The sequence below is a fragment of the Drosophila eugracilis genome, unplaced genomic scaffold, assembly GCF_018153835.1.
Source record: "Drosophila eugracilis isolate 14026-0451.02 unplaced genomic scaffold, ASM1815383v1 contig_353, whole genome shotgun sequence".
NCBI lineage: Eukaryota > Metazoa > Arthropoda > Insecta > Diptera > Drosophilidae > Drosophila > Drosophila eugracilis.
The window spans coordinates 1,692,051-1,718,361 of record NW_024573209.1 but is presented as its reverse complement, the minus strand read 5'-3'; the positions used below and the strand labels follow the sequence as shown (position 1 = coordinate 1,718,361).

At 44.3% G+C, this 26,311-nt stretch overlaps 1 protein-coding gene across 1 annotated transcript; it reads right to left on the bottom strand.

Annotated features, from left to right (window-relative positions):
* Window positions 1-179: 179 nt before the first annotated feature.
* LOC108105863 (homeotic protein female sterile) lies at window positions 180-26,311 on the bottom strand. The gene is made up of 5 exons (XM_017212636.2): window positions 25,674-26,311; window positions 3,340-3,882; window positions 3,018-3,218; window positions 2,232-2,931; window positions 180-2,139 (listed from the first exon to the last, which is right to left on the bottom strand). Exons 1-5 carry the CDS (start codon window positions 25,710-25,712, stop codon window positions 1,691-1,693), a joined length of 1,932 nt encoding a protein of 643 aa, XP_017068125.1. The 5' UTR covers window positions 25,713-26,311; the 3' UTR covers window positions 180-1,690.

Sequence of the window (26,311 nt, the reverse complement as noted above, 5' to 3'; positions counted from 1 at the left end):
TAACATTCTGCCAACACATTTCGGACTTAATAGTGGTAGAGGACGATAGAGAATCTAAGATATTGTAAAGCAAGAAAATGATCCCATTGTCTTATTTCACAAGACAATAACCACAGAAATCCCCAATAAAAATTCAAGCTCTTTTAATGTACATATAATTCTCATAAATTCTTTATTAATTCGATTTTTAAAATGTCTTGTTTCATTTGTGTTGCCCTCGTGTTAGTTTAATTAGTTTACTCTTCAATGCAAATGCCACACATTACATTATATTTAAGTATTCCGTATAAATATTTCTCCTGCTTGCAAGCCATTTATCAAGTTTGTTTGGAGTATTTATTTAGGTGTAGTCAGTAATTATTCGTGATTAAATAATTTTAGCAATTAATTTATATAATTAAATTCTATAATTTGCCTTGCATTACGGATCTCAATATCCTTCTGCACACTCATACATACCGATGTTCCATGCGTGTTCTTCAATGTTTTTGTGTTAGAGTTTTCCTTATTTTTACATGCACATTTATATTTGCAAAAAACATGAATGGCTATTTTGTATTTAAATATTTTATTCCGTATCTATTTAATAATCGAATGTGAGTAAAAAGCAACAGTTAAACCAAAAATCTCTCAGAATAAAAACTGGAAAATTATATACACCTAATAAAAAAGGGGAAACAAGTTGAAAAACTCAAATTTATGGTAATTAAGAACAATAAATCCTGGAAACAGTATACAAATGTAATTTCTAAACGTTAAATACACATTTACCAACATCTATGCCTTACTTCATTTCCATAAATTTTTTTTACATTTTCTTTTATTAATTTTTAGCTTATGCATTGTAATAATTTTTCAAAGTATCACCCTGTGTTTTCTCATAGTTTTACGTTTTTTTTTCGGTTTTATCCTTTTTTTATCCATTTTCTTAAAATTTACAACAATACTTCAACTTATTAATTATATTTAATTTTTTTTAACAAATCGCGCACTTTAAAAACGGGCCCGGAATCTGCTGCTCTCCAAAGGACGAGAGTCCAAAAATATGCGATAATAAAAAGTTGAAACAAAATCAATGCGAGTGTTGGTGTATGGCTATTGTAGGTTTACTTTTAGTAGACACTGTAGTACATTGAACTGCTGCTTGGTTTTATTTTAACTAGAGCCGCCTTTGCTATCTGAATGGTATCTGATTTTGATCGTTTATAAAGAACTATTTTAAAGGAAAATTCAAATTCAAATTAGTTTAAGAGAATCCAATGAAACCATCCCGTTTAGTGGATACTATTTAATGTCTATGGAAACCGAAGTGAAGTTTATATGGAATTTAGTTGAGATCCAAGTCAGCTAACTGGAGCAGCTCTACTATTTTACTGTTGTGATATTTGCAATATTTCTTTTGGTTTTTGTTTATCGTTAAGTTCTATTTTCTTTAAATATGCTGTACGTAGTTGGAGGAAAAAACACTTAAAATGTTTTGTTTGAACGAACTTCTTTAACTACATATGGTTCTGCCTTGCATCCTGTGAGCCAGTGTTAATTCGTCGTCTTCTTCGTGTTTTGCGCTATATGGTTTGACTATTTTCGCTTAGTTTGGCTTGTGTGTGTTTCACTTGTTTGGAGTGTGTGTGTAATACATTTTAAATTTAATTTAAAATAGGAACAACCCTGCTCGGTTCTCGGGCCACGCCTATTGCTGCTGGACGAGCAGCTGCTCTACCTGGTCGGCGGTGCGGAGCAGAAAGGCGGCACTTTCGCGGTAAGCGGATATCACCTGCCGGGCGGCTGTCACTTCGTTGGCGCTCAGTTTGTGTGGTAGGATTGGCGGCGCTCGAACGGATTGACCATCCATCCCGCCACCGCCGGCAACCAGGAGTTGTTGCTGCTGTTGTTGTTGCTGCTGTTGCTGTTGCTGCTGTTGTTGTTGCTGCTGCTGCTGTTGCTGGAGCTGTTGCAACTGCTGGGTGGCAGTCACTAATGCATTGTTGTTGTTCGCATTACTCAGGCTGGCCAAATTGGCAGCACTCAGCTGGGAATTGATGTTGCCGGCCACGGAGCTGTTGTTGTTGTTACTAACCAAGTTGCCGCCAAGGCCGCTGGACAGGCTGGTTGGCTTCATCGAGAGATCGGTGGGCGTAACTGGAAAGAAGATAAGATTTATATTTCATGTCTTACAAAAAAGGTTCGATATTTTATGTAGGAGAAGTTAAAAGATAAGTAGTTTTACTCACCATTTCCTAGTCCAGCGACTCCTGGAAAGTATCCGGGATAGCTGGGAGCTCGGCCAGCGGCCACGGCCGCAGCCGCAGCTACAAAAGGCGAGGCCGTTGAGGGAGAACTAAAGTCCGTGGTGTAAGGACTGCTGGCCGGCAGACCGGCTCCGTTGGAGGCACCAGCTCCATTGGCCAGGGTCAAACCAGTGACACTGGCGCCACCGCTCACGCTGGCATTCGAGCTAAGGGCCAAAGGAGAGCTGCGCGCCGAGCTCATCCCGCCACCACCTCCGCCGGCAGCGCCACCGCCCCCACTGCCGCCCACAGTGCTCGCCCCTCCGAAGGGCAGAACATCCGCGTGCTCTGAGTTCGGTGTGGACCGGGCAAAGCCAACGGCACTGACAAAAGGAAGGGCGGCGGCTGCCACACTGGTCAGTCCGGCGGCATCCGCCACTCCACCCATGCCGCAGGTAGCTGTGGCATTTCCGGCGGTGGTGGTGCTGGTGCCGCCGGCGCCAGAACTCGTGGCAGCCACTACCGCAGCGGCTGCCGCTGCTGCTGCTGCTGCGGCTACTGCACTTCCAGGAGCGGGAACTGCGTGCGTAATGGGCTCCAGGCCGATGCGCATCCGTTTGGCATTCATGGACTCGTTTTCGCAGGCAATGGCCAGGATTTGCTCCGCCTGCACGGACGTCAGATGTGCGGGAGTGGGTCGGGTCTAAAAGAGTAGGGCAAAGGTTTGTGTTAGTTTTAAATTATAAATTAAGAAACGTTTATAGCTAATGTTATTTTATCTAAACTTACCGTATTCTCCCATCCATCGCGGGTCTTCTTATTGCGACGACACGACTTGAGATAAGTGCGGATGCGTTTGCGGGATCGATCGCTGAACTCGGGGAACTGCCGGGCACAAGAGTCAATGATGGCCTGGATTTTCTCTTTTGGCTGCTTCGAGATGGGGATGATGCGATCTAGATTCTCATCGACAAACAGACGGACGAACATCTGAAAGGAAGGAGAGAAAGTTATAATAACGCCGTTTGTAACAGTAACCAGATATCTGGCGAATCTTTGGCAACGCTTGGCTTTACATTCGCCGCTCACTCACAGCTCACGCTTTACTCACATTAAAGGCTTTGAGCCGCTCGGGATCGTGTGTGGTGGCCAGTTTCTCATCCAGCTTATCATCGGAGTCATCCTCGGACACCTCGTCCTCCTCCTTCTGACCAGAAGAGTTCGTCTCGTCCTGCGTCTCCATGGGCGAGTGAGCATCCTGGCGCGGTACCGGCGACAATGAGCTGTCCATCTTGCCACTGGCCGCCGCCGCTGCAGCTGCATTCTGGGCCAAGGCATTTTGGTACTGTGCCCACAGACCACCAACCACGCTAAGATCGGGACCCTCGGTTCCATTTCGCACTGCCGTCGAATTCTGATAATTCCAGGCTAGTAGCATCAGTTTCAGCTTATCGGCGTCCTTCATCAAACCGGCATAGGCTTCGGATTCGCTGACAAGGCCGCCGCCCAGTCCACTGACCACCTCGCCCAGAAGTCCACCGGTGCCACCAGCTCCGCCTCCTGCGCTAGCACCCGCTCCTCCTCCGGTGACTCCAACACCAACCACACCAGCGGTGGTATCGGTGCTCACGACCGGTGTTGCCGGAATGGTTTCCTAAAAGGTAAGCAAAAATTATGGATTAGCTTACCATTCATTTTTGAAACAATTTTGAGTTATAAGAACTTATTTATTAGAATATTTGGAATTCATTCAATTAACTCCGTCTAAGTACCTGCGTAAAAGACACCTTAAAACACCTGACCCTTAAAATAATTTCTTGTAAGAAAATTTTCACTTTCGGCCTGTAAAACGGTTATACCTTTTTGGGTGGCTTTTTTTAGGAAACGATGAGCGAACTTTTCCAAGACCACACAAACTTTTGGGACTTTGTTCGATATGCCAAATCCCAATGATTAGAAGTAGAACCAGTTGGAAGTTCGTTAGACCATTCAAAAGAATGCAAAAAAGACGCAACGTCAAAGAAAGCGTCCTAAAACCCCAGACCATGAGGCTTCACGAGGAAAGTTTTTCCGACTTTCATCTTCAGGCCAGGTCCAGTTCATCCTTAGTCCTGCTTCTTTTTTCCTGCCTGTCCATTCTTGGGGTTGCCTTATTTCACTGTACGCCTTTTGTGCACTGGAAATTAGTCGACATGGTGGGCAGGAGTTGGGTCACTTAAGGGGGGAAGAGGGTTTACGGGCTTGGGTGCCCGTCCAGCTCCTTTGCGGCCAACATCGCTCTAATGAAACATTTCGCCCAAGACGTTCGGCGTCCGGCACACAAGCATTTTTCCTCCGCACTCCTTTGGTTTTTGTGGTTGAAGGACACTCCTAAGGCGGGGTTCTGAGATTGGGGATTGGGACTGGGAATGGCAGCACAAATGAAGCTGTGTTCCGTGTGGATGGCCATCGAGATTGAGGCTTCCTTCTTTTTCCCTCTAAACGTGAATGGACTTCAAGTCTTAATTAACATTAACTCTGGGGATCTCTGGGGTGTATAGGTAAGGGAAATAAATTGTTGATTTTTTTGGAGCGACAAAAGTTTTCAATAGAGTTGCAAGCTGAATTCGATATATCAGTTCATAGGATTTTTTGAGTGTATTCTGTTATCTGCCCTAGCTGTAGTTAAGGATGTACCTTTTTTATTTATAAGTTAATTACCATGAGACAATTTTTTCCCCTATAGCTTGCATCTCTTTGGAGCTTCGTACGATTTTATTTTACCTTCGGCCTTCGAGTTGAGTTTGAACAAATATTCTCTAGCCAGAAAGTGAAACAAATATTTGATTTCTTACCTACAGCCTTGCACGCTTATACATATATATCATACCGTTCAATACACAGGCACACTCACATACACACACACGGCAGCACATCATGTGCAATTTCTTTTAATTTCTTCAGCACGATTGCGTAGTTGGGTTTCGAATTTGAATTCTCATTAGACTAAGTTGTCAGGCCACAGCTCGAGACCGACTCGAGACTGACAGTTCGCCCCGTTCCCTAAGAACCAACCGATTCCAGAGCTTGTCTCAAGCATCCTCTCTCGCACCTCCCCCGAAAACCGATGTCGTAACCACAAAAACTTTGGAGTTACCCCAAACCTCGAAACACACACAGACACAGGCACACATGTGAAGGGGGTGTGAGACTGAGACAAAAACTAATGCATATGTTTAGGCATTTTAATTTATATACACACATACACACGAGGGAGAAGTTCTAAGAAAGCTCACACACACTAACCCCCACCCGTTTCCATTCCCAATCCGAAACCCTAAGCCCCCAAACCACCTTCTTCGTCGTTGATAAAACAACTTCCATTTCATTTAAACTACAATTTCCTTGACAGTGCACAGAGGCAACCCCTGGCTGGGATGTTGTTTGGTCTGGTTGGGAAAAGGAGTAGGAGATGGGATGAGATGGAACGACTGGGAGACTGGGGCTCAGGTCCTGGCAACCCTTTCACGCACTTATGAGTTAAACGCAAATTTTCTTAGCTGCCTTTTAGGCGCTGCTCAGCAGGAAGGGAATGGCAGCCTCTGTCTGGAGAAATATGTCATCGGCAGTTGGCGGCAAAGGGAAGGCAAGTAGGGCGGAGGACTTAGAACGAAGGACGCAGGACGATTCCTGGCTGGGTGGTAATTCATTATGCGTGTGCTTAGAGGTTGCCTGGTTGGCATTGTAGTAGTAGTGTGCTCCAGACGCAGTCGAAGTCAAAGTCTGCTTTTAGGCTGGCAGCCAGGAACGAACGGCACATGTTTATCCTCCACCCTGTCACCTCATCGGTTGTTAGTTTTTGGGGAGCAGCCTTCTGCATTGAACTCTGCCTGCCCCTTAGCTTTGCCTTTGCCTTAACTACTAAGATGCCACAAGCCCGCATATTTCTGAAATTTAGAGGAGCTTCCTACCAACTCCCATCTTTCGGGGCGCTACCGAAAAAGGGTTACAAATTTTGTGTGAGCGACTTCAAAAGCAACTTTCCCCATCACACAGGCGAGACTTGAAATGGAAGTAAATTCTAGGATTTATGGGCACTCCTCTAGTATGTCTATGTGTGTGCGTGTTTTCCTGCCTGGCAGGTGTTACTCATACGCCTCGTGGGCTGCTGTCAGGCCCAAAACAAATTACTTGCCAAGAAGGGATAGCCCCTCATCTTAGACCGGCGGCTGCTGGCAAAGTCAAGGTTGCCGGGGATGAGCCTAAGTCGTGTGCATAAGGAGCTCAAACCAAATCTGTAAGTAGAATCCCAAACAAGGCGCCTCATGCAGTCACAAAGACTCCCGACGGAGTTGTTCCTGTTCCGTCTCAGCCTTGGACTTTGAAAAATTTTTGCAAGTGGTTTGACCCCAAGTCTTTGTCTAGTCACAGTTTCGTTCTCGATTCCAGTTTCGTTTTAATTAATAGAAAATGTGTGTGGCTAGCTCTTCAATAGTCAAAGATGTCGGAGAAGGGCTTGCAGGGTGAACTCAATTGGCGAAAGAAATTGAAAGATGTGGTCCAAGTTGTGAACACACTTGATTAGAAAGTTGACGAGAGAGTTGTAACTTGGAAAATATACCAAAAAGAATGACTTTTCAGGGAACCTAAAAAGGCCAATGGAATCCTGCGGCCAAATAACTTCCAGCAGGACATTCCTATTCCAGTAGAGCCCCAGAACTTTTTTCCATTTAGGTGCATTCCATTTGGGTTAAAAATCCAGCTGCAACCCTCGAATGCATTAAATGCATGTACTGCGCCATAGAATTTATATATGTATAAAAAACTATATATATATAAAAGCCCCGAAAAAAAGTTTGTACAATAAAATAATATCTACGTTGGTCAAAGCAATTACAAAAAGTGAGCGGCAAAAACATGGGAACTGCATTCTACGTGATGGAGCCAGTTCACCGAAATAACAAAAAATATATATTGAGAATATAGAAAAAATCAGTGGAAGTGGTGTGGGTAGGATACGTCAGGACAGTTTCAAATTAGTTACCAGGCACGGTTTTAGCCGTCGGCTGGGCGATCGAATGGGTGGAGAGCGTAACAACTCACAACAAATACCCTGTCGTATATATGAAATATTGAAAGCGATATACATAAGTGATATGTGTGCGTTTACATAGGTTGTATGTGACTCTGGTATTTGAATAGGGTGGCAAGTTATTTATTTGTTCAACGCCCAAAAAAGCGACAAAGGGCGTGTTATGAATCAGGTAATAACTGGCTTAGTTTGATAGTCCAAAATTGGGATTATGGCTGGGTAAGCTCTGCATTGATTTTTAAATGCCGATGTATGATTAAAAAGTTTTTTTTCTATTTCTAGTGCCCCGAGCAGACCAGCCCTACAATCTAAAATTCATAATATTTACGAGTGATCCGTTTTTTTTCAGCCATTACGATCACTTCATATCTTTCACCAGTAATGCTACAAAATCTCTCGCCTGACCGTAATCCAAATATATATTTGAATAGCACTCATATATCTCCAGTCCATTGTTCTCAAATCATCTGCATATTTGGTGCCTGAATGTCGCCATGGCAACTGCCACCACTCATACGCCCTGTGTGCGCTATTATAAAATTTTCGCGTTTCCGTTGCAATTTCTATTTCATTTTTTTGCCCAACACGCACAAAGGCAAAGAGTGGAGCGGTTCAGGTGCGGGGCTAGTGGAAACTGTTGTTGCAACTGTTCTAGCTAAAAAGCGAATGCATCTGCAGGTGAAACGCGGTAGAAGGCGGAAAAGGTGGGGCGGCATCAGCGTACTTATTTTATGCTTTGCACTTGCCGCGAGAAATGAACAAAGTGCAATAACAATTGGCAACAAAAAATGCAGCTGCATAGAAAGGTGAGACTTTGTGATAATCAAGAAGAAGCTAGAATGCTCTCCCTTTATAATATTGCTATATAATTTATGTTAAAAAATCATATACAAATTTTCAAGATTTTTCAGCTTTTATTAGGGAAACAATAAAAATAATCTCTGGTCATATTATAAAACTGATAAAGATCCTCAAAGTAGTAGGGCATTATGAACCGCAATGTGCATTTCCACCAACAATGAAAGCATAGAATAAGGGCTTAGTAGCGAATGCATTTGTGTGTAAATTTTTTGGGGAGGCTAAGAGTGTTGCTTTGGATCACCCTCAAAGCACAGCCTCTGGCTATCCCGCTTCGCCGTCCCTCGTATTTGATACCATTGATGATGTTTTTGCCCTTCCATTTGCCCACCCAACAGTGGTAGGCACCATTATTTAGCAAATAAAAATCGAGTGAACAAAAATTGGTAAAAACGTTCCCATGGATTTGATTTTTTTCCGCATTTCCTGTTTCAACTCGCGCTGCTGCTGGCCACAAAACGGGTCAAAGTTACTCACATCAGATCGCTTTTTTTAGGGAGGGGTGGCAGAGAATTGGGGTAGTGGGTGTGTAATCGCTGTGCTTGTTACATACATTTTTGGGGCCACTGTAACTAACGCTACATGCCACTCAATCGCCCAACAACAAAGGCCGGTGCTGGAGCAGGAGCCGTCGCTTTTTATGCAGCACGCGAATATTATTTGCCCAGTGCCATAAAGTATGCAACATTTTGTTGACCAACGCGAAGTTAGCTGCTGAATGCAGGGAGTCCTCTTCATAGAATTGAGTGTGGCACGGGCCACCGCTCCTTCCCTGTCTGGTCTGATTAGTTTATGATGTGGTTAGGGCGAGACAGCCGGTTGACTGGATCGAATAATGGGATTGAGGCTAGAAAATATGGTTTTTACATTTTACGTTGCCTATTTTGAGTGCTGATTTTTAGTGGCACTTCCAGACAGGCAGAGTATTTACTTAATAGTTATTATATTTTCAAGGTTACCAAGTTAAGTTTGGAAATCCTCAGTAAAGATTCCAACTAAGACCAGTTGTATTCATATATTAATAATATTACATTAATTTCATTAATATTTGTATTCCCTTTGAATTGTGTCTCCCCAAAGGCATCTTCTTACTTTTTATTTAATCATAGAGTCAAATTTCTGGCATTGACAGGCAAAATCGTTTTCCCGCCATTCCCTTTGAGTCGGCTCATTTGTAATTTATCCCATGTCCTTATATATATCGTTTTTTACACGCCCCCTACCGCCGCATCACGTTCCGAAATTGAAACATAATATTGTCAGACATTGATGCCCGTTTCCTTCAACGACCGCAACCGCACGAGCTGCTCTCTTTCCTCTTTCCTCCGGCCACTTAACCACATCGGCCCTGCCCATATTACCAGCCTATATTACCCCATCCAATATTACCCCATGCCAAACCCCACCATCCATCCCCCATCCACCAACAATCCCTCGCAGAGGTGCGTAAATAAAATACAAAAAAGAACGCCTACAAGTATGTAAAGAATACCCCGCATATGCTCGGGGATGCCCCATATGGACCAGTTAACCGAAGCCACTAGAGGAGAAAAACATTTCTTCGGCCAGGCGGTTGACGGTCGTCGGTCGTTTTTTAACGCCTTTTTGCACTTGCCATTTGTGTAACGGCCTTCCCAACTTTTTCCCTTATTTGTATTCCCATTTACAACAACAACAGCAGCAGCAGAGTGCAAAGTGGGTGGGGGGTATGTGGGTGATGGGTAGGTGGATAGATGGCTTGGTGGATAGGTGGGTGGTGGTGCATCCCGCTTATCAACGATTGCAGCATGCGTGCGTTATGCGTGAGAGGAAAAAGGAGAAAAAACTCAGAGACACAAATGGCAATTGGTGCGCACACATTTTTAAAGGCGGAGCTTTTTTGGTCCTTTTTCACGCACATACGCACACACACAGACGCACTCTCGCCGCTCACTGGACAGCTGCAGCGGTAGGCTCCAACTGCATCAGTGTTGGCGTGTAAAAATATTACGCATGCAAAAATATATACACATATAAAAAGGAGAAAAAAATAAAACGCGGAACCACCCGACGTGAGACGAGCGATACAACGAATGCACCAGCGAGCGATGGTTAAACAGCAAAAAATACGAAAAAATAAAGCAGTAGGGGTTAATGCAACAGGGGGGTATTATTATCATCAATGAGGAGGCCATGGAACCGATTTCCAAAAGGGGTTGCGCATGGTGAAAAAATGCTGGCTCACATACAAGGAAATCTACTTACTCATCTGCCCAGGCTTTGGAACTGACCGGCCAGACATCACAATTAATGCCCACCACGCAAATGCACGCACACTGGCTGGCGTTGTAGGTTCGCCGGGTTGTTGCCCAGTTAATGCCACCCACAGAGGGTTGAGCACCTCCTGCCCCCCATTCCCACTCACACACACACACAATCCCAGACCCCACCTTGCAATAATTTCAACACCCTCCTTTTGGACAGCAAACAAAAATTGCATTTTATTTTTGGTTTTTGCGCCTGATGGCGGACGCATTCCAGTTCCTTTTTTTCTCTGTTCTACCCCTACAAATCACAATCCCCGCTACCATCCCTAAGTTGCACGCATGATGTGCCCGTTAGTCAATGCATTAGCTGAACAAGCCCAGTTGGTTGCAGCCGGAAAATGGAGGTGTAAGTAAGGGCCCTGACAGGTTAGGGCCAGAGTGTGTAGCTGCCAGCCTGCCCGTTTGGATCGCCTAAAAGTGGGCAAATGTTTTGCCCATGCAAATAGGTGGAAAATGTTTTTCTAATTTTTTTCTATGGGAATCACGCTTGTCTGTCATCCCTTTGTAAAGCCAAAAGGGTGATAAATAAACAAATAGAATTCAAATAAATTGTTATCCTAAAAAAGGAAAACTAATTGATGAGAAGGGAAATAAGCTATGTCTTTAAAATAAAATAATAAATTTCTGACGAAATCTAAAACAACTGTACTTAACCCATCCAACTAATACTTTATAGGATCACACACATTAAGCGTAAGACAGATAAGACGGCATGAATAGTTTTGGAGGACTTCGCTATCCTGTTTAAGGATCTGTAGCACTTGCGACTAATGATTACCATGAATATTTAATGGCGTAGTGCATTAACTGCCGCTTATTGTTTGCTTAGCTATTTAATTAGTACAAAGCTTTGGTTGCCTTTCTTAAGTCCCCTCCAAAACCATTTCAAAATTCTTCAGGCTCCCAGTATCGTGTTCCTGCTGCTCCTGCTGCTGATGATGGGAGCACAAGTTCCGACGCTGATTTGCGCTTTGGATTTGCATATGAATTCTTATCATGATGATGATGAAGATGACGATGTAGACGACACCTGCACGTCGGCACTGCGTAGCAGTTAAGTGAAATCTATGGCCCAGTGCTTCCACATCACACGCACATTCCGCATACGCCATGTGTGCAGCAGGCCAACAGCATCGTTTTCGGCAAACGAGGTGGCGAGACTTTGTCACTTCAGGTGAGAGGGAAAGCCGAACGGCAGTCAAGGTAGACCCAAAACCAAAACCAAAGCCATGCCCAAGGGTGTTTGGCTGTAATGGTGGGCAGCGATCGACTGCTCTTAAGCTGACTTGGAGGCTTGACCCAGGACGGTGGAGGTGCATTGTGTAATGTGACCCCTCTTGGCCCTATTATCATAATCTGTATAGCGGAGATGGAGCAGTTTCACGGTGTTGCTACACAGCTGCTTAAGTTTGTGTTAATGGTTTCGGTAAATAAATATATCAATATATCAAATATGCCTTAGCATATAACTTTTAATTAGGCTTCATTATCAATTAAGAAATGCGGTAAAATTTAAGGGTAGTCCTCAAATAAATCAAGCTTATCAAAATGATACACCCTCAGATGAACGAAACAATTTTAATGTAGGGAAAAGTTAACAGTTGATATATAATTCCCTTTATAAATCGAATAAAGAGTTTAAAAAATACTTTTAAAAATGATTCTTCGTGATATCTACAAAAAACAAGAATTAACATAAATATTTAGATTTACTGAATGCCCGGAAGCCTTTTTTATTAATCCAGATCGGGATGTTTCTATGATATATCCTTTCATTGACTACATTAGTAGTGGGAATGTGTGCTTTTACACAGAGAGAAAACTTCCGAATAGCAAATATAATATTTATTTTGTAACTCTTTGGTTTTACCAATAAGTCAAGATAATGAACAATGCCTCTAAAATTTGATGTTGAATATTTAAAAGGATGCCAGTCATTTGAAAGTTACATTTTTTTTCAGCGTAAATGTTTGATAAAAAGTTATTTGAATATGCAAATGTCCGAAAAAGAATCGCCTGGACATACATTTAAATTTTTTCCCCAATCGATCCTTTTTATCATTTCTTTCAGTTTTATTTTTGCGTATTCTTGTTTTTACGTTGCATCGTGGGTATAAAAAATAATGTATACACCGACTTATGTAACCAACTGTACAATGGAATAGTATTCTGTGCAGCTCTATTAAATATTTAATAAATGAAATATTAAAGCAAACTAAATGTATGTGCAGCCAAAAAATCATAACAAATACAAATGCCAAATTAAACAGAAATCAAAAGAACTAAAACATAAAAATACAATTTGGTGATATATATATATATATATATATAAATGACGAATATATTTTTGTGATGGTGAATCTAGTGCTGATTGATGCGGTGGCTGCATTTGACGCTTTTATCAGTAATATTGCCATAACTATATTTAAAAAAATGAAGAATCTCAATATCAAAAAATATTAAGTAGAAGCACAATAAAAGAAAAACATTTGACTCTTAGAGTTCTTTATAAAAATTAATCTAATTATATAACCCTTCCTGAGCTTCTGTGGAGTACTTCAGTCATAACCTGGGTCGTTTCCCCATTAAAATAAAACCTCGTTAGAGAAATCCATTAAAGCGTTGGATGACTCCTCTGCCTTCAATTGGACGTATTCCATCCGGCACGGATGGGCACCCTCTGCAAATGCCAAGCAATGTGAAAAATCAAATTTAACTTCTGCCATCACGATTTTCATTGCAAACGGATGTGAAGGAGTTCCCCCTTTCTAATGCCCCACTTCCCCAACTTAACCATCGCCTTCGATCGAAACAAATCATAATCAAATCGAATTTCAGTTGATTTTCACTCGCAAAGACAGTCGCAGTGGCTCAGTGGCCTTCTACCTAAACTAAAACCCGACGAAGGCGACTCATTTCCCGGAAAACTAAGGGGATGCTGCAAAAGTCGGGGGGCTGTGGACTTGGAATGGGAATATCCCAGAAGCGAGTGGAAAACGCAAACATAAAGAAAAAGAAAAAAAGAGAAAAAATATCGCACATAAAATTGATGATAAACCATTCCAAATAATATTTTCCTCTTTGACGCTCTTTGGGTGGTAAACAGGGGGGTGGAAACTTCTTGGCACAAGGCTGAGTCGTGGCATTCCTAACTCCACGGCTCAGGATTTTGGCAGAGGAAATACTCTGAAGTCTGAAGGCAAAATGATGAATTATTTGCTGCCTCTTTCGTTAGGCGTCAAAGTTTCGCCGACCGCGGGGGCGATAGGAAGATGGCTTCGGGTTTTTGGATGAGCAAAAACATAAAAATGAATGCGCAGCCCAAAACAAGCGTTTCACGGAAGGTGGAACCCATAGACCCAAACTCTACTCAACCCGGCCAACCCATTCCATTCCAATCCAACCGAGCCAAACGGTTTTTGACACAATTTGTGCCACTGTCTGAATTTTTGGCCGTGGCCGGGACGAAGTGGGCGGGCCAGTTGGATTGGGTTCTGGTGGTGTCTGCTGCTTGAATGATTTTTAAACGAGGCAAGAAATCCCAAAAGATGCGGCAAACGTTTTGCTGGCATGAGCTCACGTGGGCCCTCTTCTCTTTTTTCCGCCCTCAACCCACACCTTCCCCTTGGGCCTTACGAATTTCCTTTTTTTCTTGCTGCTGGTGATATTTTTCGTAAAAATGGGCGTCCTTTATGGGCAGTTCCCGAACCCCCACCCACAGTACTCTCTCCTCATCCTCCCCGCGGGCAGCAGATAATACAACAAACATTCTGCAAAAAAGTTTTTTATTATTTGGCTCCCACCATCGTTGGCAGGGGGGCTGGCACAAGGGTGGGGGCTTCCTGGGTTAGGTCTGAGACTTAATTTGAAAGAGAGTTTCGGTTTTTGGGAATTTTTCCAAGCTTGAGGGAGTGAGAGAGGTTGCTAGATCGTAGCTAGATGTCCGTAAAGGGTTATTTTTGGAAAATTCATTTACCAAAAAGGTTTGTTTGGGTGCATATGATGAGATATTGGTAAACCGAGGTATGGGGAACAAGAAGTTCAAGCGTTAGAAACTGTACCAATGCAGATTACATGTGGGATAGAAACAGATAGATTTCTAAATATCCAATAGAACTAAAACGTAGGTTAGGTATAGGAAATATATTAAGCACCAATACCATAAGAAAATGAAATTCGTTATCTGAGCATCTTTCTATAATGATTTTATTCCAAGGTTAATGGAATGCAGATTAAATTGACATTTATTTTGATGCCTGATGTCTGCCTTTCAATCAGCCGTGTCTCATATCCTCTTAATGCTCCTTCTCTACTCCCTGAATGTAAGTCCTGTCTGCAGAAGCCGAGGATAAACCACGGCCCCGCCAAACTTCTCGTCTCTCCAGGCGGCACTCGATGGCCGGTGCCAACATAATCAACAACGCCTCCAACGCGGCATAGGAAGTTTCCCAAACTCTAGTTGCGCTCCCCACTCCAAACAGCCGCCGCCTTCACCGCACACCACCCCTAAAACAGAATCCCCGAAGCGTACTTGAGTTGGGAGCAAAAGCGCCTGAAAGTTGGCAGCACAAAATTTCGAGCAGCGTCGGCGTTGGCGGTTTTACAACCTTCGCGTGTCCTCCAACTCCACGCCTTGTTGTCGGGCTGGGTCTCGTCCTTTTTGGCGGCCCCACCTACTCACGCCCACCCGCTGGGAGTTTAGCACACCTAGCCAGGGCGTCCTCGGTCCTCGTCATCGTCGTCTAGCAGTAGCGGCGGCAACCTTCGCAAATGGTAACAATTTCAATTTCGCTGCCGCCTTATCGCACCCGCGCACATATGTGTGCGTGTGGTAGGGGGCGGGGTGTAGAGTGGCTGGGAGACCCAAGTCCAGACCCGAACCAGAACCCGAACCCGAAACCCTCTCGACCCACCTACAAACTTTCTGGCTCAAAGTTACCGATTTGCGCTTGGGCGCAAAAAAAGGGAAAAATGTGGCCCGACGAGGACGAAATTATTACAAAGTTTGGGAAGTGGAAGGGGCGGACGGGTCGAAAGAGTGGTACGGCAAAAATGCGTAGCAGATTAGCGATTTAGGGATGTGGAAAATTCGTACGTCTGCCACCCCAGCCATCACTCCTCGTTGGCCGTCTCAACCTCCGACACAATCAAGCCGGCGAAGAAGGGTTCCCAAGTTTCGAGGGTCTTGCAACGGGCGGAAAACAAAGTGTAACCCGTTAAGCTGCTGCAGCCATAATGCCAACATTTTTCGTTGCATTATAATCCTTCACAACCAACTCTTTCGTTTGCATAAAAGAGAACAAACTCAAACGGAGACAGATCTACTAATTTATAATTTCTGTGCAGAGAGTGTATATTAATATATAATTTAACTTAATAAATCTCTCTTTTCCCAGAAAAGGTTTCGTATCTGTTATATAATATTAAAAAAATAATAAAAATATCTTTTTAAGAATTTATATATTAAAAAGAGTAAAGTAAAAAAAGATTGTTGCCCAGTGTTGGGCACCCCATTTCCGGAATACTAGAGGCTGCTACTACTAATGCAGCTTTGATTAAAAAACGCAGCAGTTTTTAATTTGTGGCAATGCGGAGCTCTCGCCACATAACCGCGTGCCCCACTCTTTGGCCGCTCCACTTGGCGATCCTTTGGCAGAGACAAAGGCTGCCAATGATTGAAGTGTATATCCTACTTTTCAATTGCCCCAGCCTTGGAGGCTGGCCCTGCCCCACCTCTTAGGCACTCCCCCTAACTGCCTGCTGCCAGCTTGTCTGTCACTGTTTGGTGAAGTACGCCCCCGTGGCAACCACCGTTCACTGCCCACCTCCCACCGCACTTGCCACCGCACGACTATAATTTTTATGTTACCCATGCACTCGCCTACCAATTAAAATGTCTGCACTGGCAGCGGACGAGGCAGCGTCGGATGTGCTTATGTCGCTAATAAACCGTATTATTAAGTGCTCGCAGGGATGAAGGAAGGATTGGGTCTCGCGATGGGTGCTGCAGAAGGGTTTGGGGCTAGGGATTGGGCCTTGAGGTTAGACTGCAAGTTGCACCCCATTCCTGACGGCTGTGGGTGCCGCGGCTGCCACTTTCAACTTCCGCCGGCAAATGTATAATTCTATGCCTCTGCATTGAAGTTTTTTTTTTCGTTTTAATTTTTTCCACCCCCTCAAACCGACGGTTCCCTGTTTCCAGTTCCACTTTCAGACCAAAGCTAGTTCCTCTTGCAACACCCATGGTCATGTAAATTAATTTCAAGCTGCTTAAGGTACGAGAACATTTTTCATTTTCATTTTGTGTTGCGCGTGGCTGGGAAAACTTCATTTCATCGTCATGGGGTTGCCTGTTTGCCTGCGTCTCTACTAAATTTCGTGCTGCAATTGTTGCACTAAACGCAAAAGTTGCAACACGGCTGGGGTTCAGGGAGGAAGTACCATTTCGGGCTTATCAAAACCGGCACAGACAATGGGAGTTGTTCTAAACTGTAATGTACTTACAACAGACCAACTGAATACGGACTATTTCGAGTAAGAATAGCATGTTTTTGATTTGCTTACCTGAAAAGAGAAGATGGGTAAATGTTGGAAAATTAGCTCAAAGGTCTTGAATGCTTTATAAAATTATAAGAAACTTGGTTGAGGAATAAGATACAGAATTCTAAGGCATACTTCCTACAAACTACACAAGTTTAAGCTAAGCCTAATGAGATACTAAAAGTATGAAGCTAAGGATATTTTATTTAATTTTAATAAATTTTTCTTCATATTTTGAAGTTTAAAGTTTTTTATATCATTAAAAATGTATTCATGTGATCAATTCATAAGGTAAAAAACATCTACTATAATCCTTTTAACAAAATAATATGATAGCAATTGGTCTCAAAACTCCATTCGTTTGCCATCCAATTCATCATTATCGGCTGTTTTTCAGTCTCAGTCCCCGTCTTGACCCCATCCACAGGCTCTTTGCTCCTCACTTATAGAGGTCAAAAGTAAGACAAACAAGCGGTCGAGTTGGGGATTTCTTTTTTTTTTGGGAGGGGGAGGTGGGACTGAAACTGGAACTGGCATACGATGGCAGCAGACAAACGCGCTGATAAACTTTCGACCCATGCCGCAAAAAAGTCAGACGCCAAAAGGAGAGGGGTTCCCTAGGAGGGCGGGGCTCGGAATTTATGTGGGTAGCTCGACGGCGATGCAAAACTTTTGCATTGAATTTGAGCGGGGCAAACATTTTTTCTATATTTTTCTCTTTTTTTTTTTGGCAGTAGTTTTTGGGTGGTTTCGTTTTTTTATGCCCGGTTTTTCGGTGGGGGGTGGTGGGCGGTGTGGGGTGTGGAAAACAAAAGGATTTTGCAGCTAAAGCGAACGGATTTTTAGTTAGTTGTTATTATTTTATATGGCCAGAACCGGGCGACTCGGACAACTGCAACTTTTCCCGAGCAATCGTTGCTTCCATCCTTCAGCTTCTCTAACCCTGTCCAAGCTGGTAGTCCTGGCAACGGCAGAGGGGTACAGCTTTTCCATTTTCCTCCTTTATTCGCTCCTCCAGCTGGAATGTGCGCCAAAGCATAATAATAAAAGCACACGGAGTGGGTCCGAGAGGGGGGCTTAGAGGAGGGTGGGAAAAATCGTTGGCCAGGCAAGGAGTAACATGCTCGTTAGTCCCAGCTAGAGAAATTGGGGGGCGGGCGCAGGATGTGGGGGTAACGAAAAAATAGAAGGAACATTGGACAGCGAGCGGCAAGGAATAATCTAAAAAATGGAAACCCAAACGAAACGCAAGACAAACTTTGCTGCCAGCGTGGGTACAAAATAAATGAGGGCCAGGCCCCCAGTTCAGTGGGTTTGGGTGTGTGTATGTGTTAGTGTGAGTGTGTTTCTGTGGGGGTGGAATCAAAAGCGGATAGCTGGTAGTTGGAGGACCTGAGGAGCTGAAGGACTCGGCGCTGGATGAGTGCCACCGGCAGGGCTCGAACTTAAAATGGACAAGCGTGGGAAGGCGCCGTGGTAAGATGGGTCAGGGGGTGGCGGGCCTAGGACTAGGGGCCAAAGAAGAAGCCTGATGAGCAAGGACGAGCTAGCCAGGACGAGGAGAAGCGGTCGCTTCTTCCGCTACCAAGAGACTCCGACTGCTAGCTCTCTCTAAAGGAGGATTCCCATCCACACCCCAAAATTGCTGTACATAGAAGGTGGCGGTGGGTGGGTGGTTTAAGTATGAAGCGGTCGGAGGACTAGAAGATGGGTAAAAAAAATTTTGTATAAAAAGTGCGCTGGCAAAGTAAGCAACCGGCAGACGTCCTAGGGTAGCCAAAAGGGAGTGGTCTCCTGCTGGGGGATGTTGGGGGATTTTTAATGGAAAGGGGGCGCTAAGGGCAAGGAAGGAGGTTGGCCACGCAAAAGGGTTAGGCTAAGGTTGTCTGTGTGTGTGGGTCTGTCTGTAATCCCGATGCGCTGGTGTTCGTGTGGGACAAGGAATCGCTGGCAGGGGCACCGGAGATAGTCCTGCCTGAGGAAAGAGTAGCCAAGTGGTGGAATAAAAACTCTGCGTCAGCATCGAGCTTCAAAGACAGGCCAAGGCAGTGCCAAAAGAACACAGTGGTGATAGAGTAAGCCTCTACCTTTCTCTTTTTCTCCTCTCTTTAAAGTAAGTTTAGTAGAATTCGAAATCAATATACTGTAAGAAAAGTAGTTAAATTTTAAAGAACGTAAATAATCTTAAAAAAAATTTCAATATTCCCTTATTTTCACTTCCAATGTTCAACAAAAGAATTAAATCTTTTGATTTTTTCAACAATTGACATCTAAAATTGATTCCACTGTTCAGGATAGTAGTGTTGAAGGATGCCCCCGTCCACGAATAGTCGTCTGGGGTGTCCAACCTAGAGTTCTTCGCCTTCGACGTCTTCGTAGTGGAAAATAAAGCGCACGTTCTCATAAAAGCCCCTGCAGGATAGAACACCCCCCTCATCACTTTTATTTCTTTTTTTTTTCGGAGTGCCTGGGTCCGTGTGGGACGTTCAAAGGGTAGGAAGGATGTGGCATGGGGTGGAGGAATTGAAGGAGTGGCAAGGGTGCGATATGAGACCGTTGAAAGGGTACAAGACAGCGTTCTCGGTTGAGCAGCTGAAATGTTGCTGACTTGCGCTAGTTGGGGTCCAACTCTGGGACTAGAGTAATTCGATAAGGGGGCACGAGAGGAGCGGCTCGCCGTTCAACCTAGTCTCTTAGCCTTTCGCCATTTTCCAGGCGAGAAGAAAGTTGCCAGGCCACGCTACGTGGCGTATTTCATTAGCAGTTGTGATATCAAAGTGGCTTCACTTGCTCCTTGGATGGGACACCCACCCGGCGTTGTAGGCCGGCTGATAGTTGTAGGTGTGGCTCCAGCTTAATTGTCTATTTCAGTTGGCTAGACGAGAGGGCTGATATGATTAGCCCCTGCTAAAATGGTTGGGAGACCATTTTAAAGTCGATTCTGTCCTGCTTTCCTCTCTCTTTTCATTTTCTTCATCTTTTTTCCTTCATTTACCATTTCCTCATTCATTCATTACATTGGGGGCTATGCATAAATTTTTTTCCAATATCTTGTGCCTCGAAACTTTTGCCCACGAGTCCGGCCCCAGAGTTCTCTAATTTGTGTTTGAGTTTCATCTCTGTCCGAAGGAAGTGAGGAACATTGGCGCAACCGGAAACCTTTTTTCCCCTGCCAACCACCCCTGCCGTCTCTATATCCTCTTTCTGTTCGGGGAATGAAAGCGGAGACAGGACCAGACCGTTGGCATCGTTGTTAGCGAAACGGCAAGGAGCGGATCTTTTTCTGTGCCCTCAAAAGCACCACCCCACCTCCCAGGCAGCCCAAAATCTTACCAGGCAAAAAATAGAAGGCCCAAGTCGGTAAAAAGAAAGTACAATGAAGACGAGCGCTTTGGCTAAGCGGAAAGATGGATTCTCTGGGGTTTGGGGGTTGGGTTTTTTGGTCCTCTGGACTTCAGACTTTGGACTTTGGGCTGGGTGTCGCCCGAAAGCAAGCGAAGATGAATCGTTTCGTGTTGGCGTTTTGAGCACTCAAGTGGGCGAAGTCCTGGCCAGGACTTGGGCAAAGGTTATTGCCTGACGGAGGCGAAGCCGAAGGCAGTAGGTGGAGCACCCAGTTCCTCAAGTATATGTGTGTTTGTGTGTGCGTTCCATCTGAACATCAATCGTGAGGCTATTGCCGGACCAAGGAGCTGCTGGGCCCTCCCTCGTTTTCATTAAGCCGAAAACCCCGTCAGAATGGGTGTGTTAGTATGGAGGGGTTTTGTCCCAAGTAATAAATGTAAAATGTTGCTGATGAAACCCAGCACAAAGACGGAGCGAAAGAGAGCAGAAAAATTTGTAGATGCTGGCTTAGCTCATCAGCAGCCACAGCATCAGGGGAAGCAGCACTAGCAGCAGGAGCGGCAGCCCCACCAGCAGCAGCATCAAAATGGAAAATAATGAAGGGTAAGCTGGCGCAGGAATCAGGAGGGTCTTTTTGGTGGTTAGGGGAGATCGGAGCAGGGCTCTGCAACAGCATGACGTGGGTTCCATTCGTATGCTGCCTGGCGGCGACAGGCGGGAAAGGGAGCTGGCTCTAGGGGAATGGGGTGGTGACTACTGTTCCAGGATGATATGTTAGTGTGGGTGTGTGTGTGTGCTTGTGCTTGTGCCGGCACCCCTTTAAGATGTCTCGGGTCTCGAGTCCCCCGCACTAAAAACCATCACAAACTAACTAAACACGAGTGGAAGGGGTGGAAGCAGAGAGTATGTGGATGTGTGTGGTGGCTTTTAGGCAAACGTCTTTCACAAGTGAAAGGCCCGAGGGGTGGATCTCCGGAAGGGAAGGGGGTGGCATAAAAGGAGCTTGGCATCAGTGGTAAAAGCCAAAAACGTAACCTAAAACTGCAAGAAAATTAACCAAAAATACTAAGCCAAAGTCGAAGACGCAAACACACACACATGAGAAATCAAGGGTGGGTTATTGGGGGGTGGGGTTTTGTGCCTACGAAAAGTGTAGCATACAATTTGGGGCAGAAATAAGGGAAAAGTCGAATGGTGCTGGGGCTGGGGAGGCATGCATGCCAAGGAAAAGTCTTTGGCTTGGCAACATTGAGAGGCAGCTAGGAATGAAGGTGAGGTCGAGGCGCTTGTGTAGAAACTTTTGGCATTGTTTTTGTGCCATTGTGAGTGTGTGTGAGTGTGCGGATTGAAGGCGGCGTCGCTACGGGTAAGAATGTGTGTGTTTATGTGTGGGATGTGGCACTCATTTCTCTTTCTCTTTCCCAGGTCCTCTATCTCTATCTGCAGCTGGGGATGAGCCAAGTCTGGCATCAGAATCAGCAACCCCACCCGGAGTCCCTCCTTCTTCCATCTTGTGAAGCAACTTTGATTGTGGCTGAAGCTGAAATACATCGTTGCCTTCTTCATTTCCTTCTCCTTTCTCTCAACTGCTCCTCTTTTTTGGCCAAGATGGAGTTGAGTTGGCAGATTGCTTGTGCGACTCGTTCTAGGTCTGTGCCTGTGTGTGGGTGTAAAGGTTGTTGGGTTTGTCTGTTTTGCTTTAGGTGGGTGGCAAATTCGGAATTTTTTTCCTCTTTGGGCTTACTCTGGCAAGGAGCGGGGTTTCAAGGTGGCCCAAAGCTGATGGTTCATACTTTTGTGGGTGTGGAGTAGCCACTGAGAGAAATGTGGATATTGGGTGGTTCAATATCAATACATATTGCTTATCAATAGCTTTTGAGTATTTTTCCGTTAGCCATAACACAAGGTACAGTTTCATTCTAGACAGCAACGTGGATATCAATTTTATTTTGGTTTTAGAGAAAATGAGATACACGTTTTTAAAATTATGGTAGAAGTCTCTCTTCATTTTAATGGTATTTACTTAATTTTTGTATTCATTTACAAAATGAAGTTTGGTGTTGATTCTTAAGCCGTTAAATTCTCCATGTCTTAGTTAAGAATCGGTTTAATAGTTCAACTAGTTTTCCCTCTCAGTGTTATATCCCTGGAACCAACTTTGGCCCGTCGAGCTTGTCGTTGCCCTTAGCCAAAGTCGTTGTCGCAATCGAAACCCCTCTCCATACCCAGTGTCCCTTGCCTTGTCGTCTTTGGTGTTCTTGTCATCTATTTCTATTTTGGAGCAATGGCTGAGCAGATGAGGGTCTTGGGCTGTCTAACTTGTCTGTTTGTATGATGGCATATCACACATCCCAGCCCCCGGACCCCCTTAGGTCCAATCCCATCCATTCTCCATTCATGTGTGTGCTACCCTGTAGAAGACGAGTGAGTGTGTGTTCAAAAAACCGTAAGCAATTTTCCGTAACATCTAACCGAGGTGGAGACCCAGAGCCAGAGCCAGTCAAGACAGTCGAAAGACGTCTTAAAAGATGCTGCTCCATCTACCGCCCCTGCCACGTTTTGTTCCCTTTTTGCAGGTCCCTCGCTAGTGCCAGTGCCATAGCCATCGTCATCTCCATCTCCGGCTTCATCTCCTTTCCCCAGACTTTTGTTGATGACATTGACTGGTTTTCCTAGAGAATCTCCCTCGAATCTCGCACCCAACCTTGGCGTCTACTTCGATTCGCTTGGCACGTTGTCTGCCTGCGACACTAATGCTGAGATGTGTAACGGTGGCACAGCACAGCCAGCACTCGGATCAGGATCAGGACCGTGGAATCAGGACCAGAACGCAGTCTCAAACTCATACCCTATCGATACAAAAAGTTCGATGATGGGCTGATGACTGACTACCATTTTGCCTGTACCAAATCATGTTTGATTACAGCTGAGCAGCATAACAAGTTGTTTCTTCGGGCATGGGTGATGCTGTTGGAATCTAGAAACTTTCCACAAAGTCTTTAACTTTTCCCCCTGGAAAATTTTGAGACTCAAATTAAACACAAAGACGCCCTGTTCCTTTGGACACACACGCTGTCCTGCGGCGGCTTATGTGCGCTTAGGCACAAATCTTGACCCACCCACCCACAAAGGGTTGATGGGCTCGCATTTGGAGTGGGTCCGAATGGAGAAGGGGTTTCCTTTGACAAACACAAGCACATACACGCTGATTCAACTATTTATATACAAATGTCGCTGGCTATATACAAAAGTCAATGGTTTTGTTGCTTTCACCGCCGGCTTTGGGGCCACTGTGGGTTATAGGTGTGGGATGATGATGTGGAACCCATCATAGGGTAGGGGACTAGATCGCCCAATAAACAAGCAAGAAATGCAGGAATTAGTTCGGATTAATCGAAGTCTGGGTGCCCTTTTCCAAGTGATTGTGTACAGTAATTAGTACTAACTTTTTAATGATAATGAAGCTGACAGAAACAATAATATTTATTTCATAAAAGATCTTCAAGAATTCTTAACAATTTTTAAACTTTAAATAACATATTTTAAAAACTGTTTTATAGATTTTTTACGCCACACATGTAATGATAAAAATAATCATATTGATACAGTCTTTCCCTTCCGAATCGAATATCCTTGACTTTCTTGAGCAACTTTTCGCAACCCTTATATCGAAGGCACGGTACCACGTCCGCAAGAATTGGGATTTGTTCACCCCTCGCACACGGCCAAAGAAAGTTTATCGGAGGGCTGGTCAGTCGCCGGACTCGCTTTGTGTGTCTGCTAATGTATATGTGAGTATGTGGATGTGTTTGTGTCTTGCGGGTGGTACGTTGGGATGCGGTGGTTACTATGGGAAAGGGGAGGCTACACCCAAGAAGCAACTTCTTTTGTGGCGCCCCAAGTAAGCCCGCAATCCTCGCACCCATTTTCCACTTCTGTTGCCTTCTGTGTGCCTTCGTCTGCGTCTTCGTCATTTGATGAATTACCGTGCAGAGCAAATGTGCGCCCTTTGGTGTGAGTCGGTGGGTTGAAATGGTGGGTGGGTTGAGAGATTAGGGTGACGGTGTGTGGGTGGCATTGAGGGTAAGGGTGTCTGAATGTGTGTGTGCTTCGTTTCATTTTCGGAGGCTAGCCCCCCAGCCGCAGTCCTCACACCCAAGCCAGACACCCCAAAGTCGTTACTTGTTTACCCCTCGTTACCCGCTCCCTCTGTCAGACACACACGCACACTTTATATCCCCCCTGTCGTCTTCGGTCCCGTCGCAATTCGCGCTTCTATGTACCAAGGAACATTCACGTATGTGGAGAGGAGACCTACACTGGGACACCGTCGTATATCATTAGAGTGCCTTCCCCCTCTGAGTGAATGGTGCACCCCAAACCATATAGAAGTCTTTTTTTATCCGAAAAGGCATTATGAGCAGGTTTTTCTTTTCGATTGCTGCCTACGCGGCGTATTAGCAATATTTTTGCAACTGTCTAGGTTTCTTCCGTTCCTTTTTTTCCGCTCTACCCACACCTCGCTCTATATATATATATATATATATTATTTTTTCGAAATGTTTATTTTGTGGCTGGGTAAATGTGTCTGGTCTGCGGTAAGTCCCGGAATGGGAATATGTTGGCTGGGGGCAAATTGATTTCGTATTGGACTACTTGCTGAAAGCGGGCAAAAGGAGAAAGGTTTTATGCTGGTCTCAGAACGTCTATATAGGATGGTTCTAAGAGATGGGGTTCTTGAAGACCTGTGACACGAATTGAATCGATGACTTGAATGAAGGATACTTCATACCGAAACCAAGTACATTAATGAATCACGAAGTTTACAATTATTCAATTATTTTAGTATTACCATTTGCTCAATTAGTTTACGACTATTATCAGGAAAATATTTGGCCGTGTATCGGAATTACAAGAGAATCGATTATCAAGATTTCTATAAAAGAGTTTAGCTTTAAGTCTATTTGGGTATAATATGATTTTAGGACTATACTATATAACTTTATTTTAAAAGGTATTCTGCAGAATATATCTAAGTTTTTAAGAATCAATTTTTCTAAATTTTAAACGATTTGAAGATTAATTTAGGCGAAGTTTTATGTATGATAGAATGTATTAAGAGGCTTAAACTATAATAAAAACAACCTCAAACAGGAAACATTTCGACTCAATTAGTCATATTTCCTGCACTTGAAACGAAAGAGTTCAATCGCTGCCTCATAATGGTAGTTAAACACCATAAAGGGCGGTTCATAGAAAGGACATTCGATGACTAGTCAAAACTCCCTATTATAGGCAGTGTCTTTCAAGAAAATCCAGGCTCACCTTGTGCAGCAACACCGAGGCTTTTCTTTTAGATGCCATTTTCGTGCTGGTGGTGGCGCCTCCGCCAGCACCTCCCCCACCGCCACCGGTTGCCGATGCGGTACGTGTCGATGTTTTTGGTGTTTTCCTCGGATTCTTCGGAATTTTGGCAGTTTTTTTGATGGCCTGCGTGGAGTGAGGAATTCGCCCGAAGACCAGACAATTGAACTGAAGCAGTCGCTGCCAAAATGTGACGATATCAAAGTTGCAGCTTAAGATGCAACTCGACTCGCTGGTATCTTTAGCACTGAACACACTTGTAACACTCGTGCGGATTGGGTTCGCTGCAACGTTTTTGGCACTTCTCAGAATTTTTGGCGGGTTTTTATTTTGCTCAGAAGCTCACACAGTTCACTGGGGTAAATGGATAGTTGCACAGTTTTGAGTTTTTCAATAACCCAGTTTTTGGCACACTTTCAAAAGCGATTCTTAGAGGGGGTTAATTTTCTGAATAGCACCACTTGTCAAAACTCCAAGTATATATATATTCGATTTGAGTGTTTGTATTATTCTTTTTAAAGGGGATTTTCGATTTGTTTTGGTTTGTTTTATTCAAAGCTTTGAGCGCTTCCTCCAGGGGCGAACCAAACACGACGAAA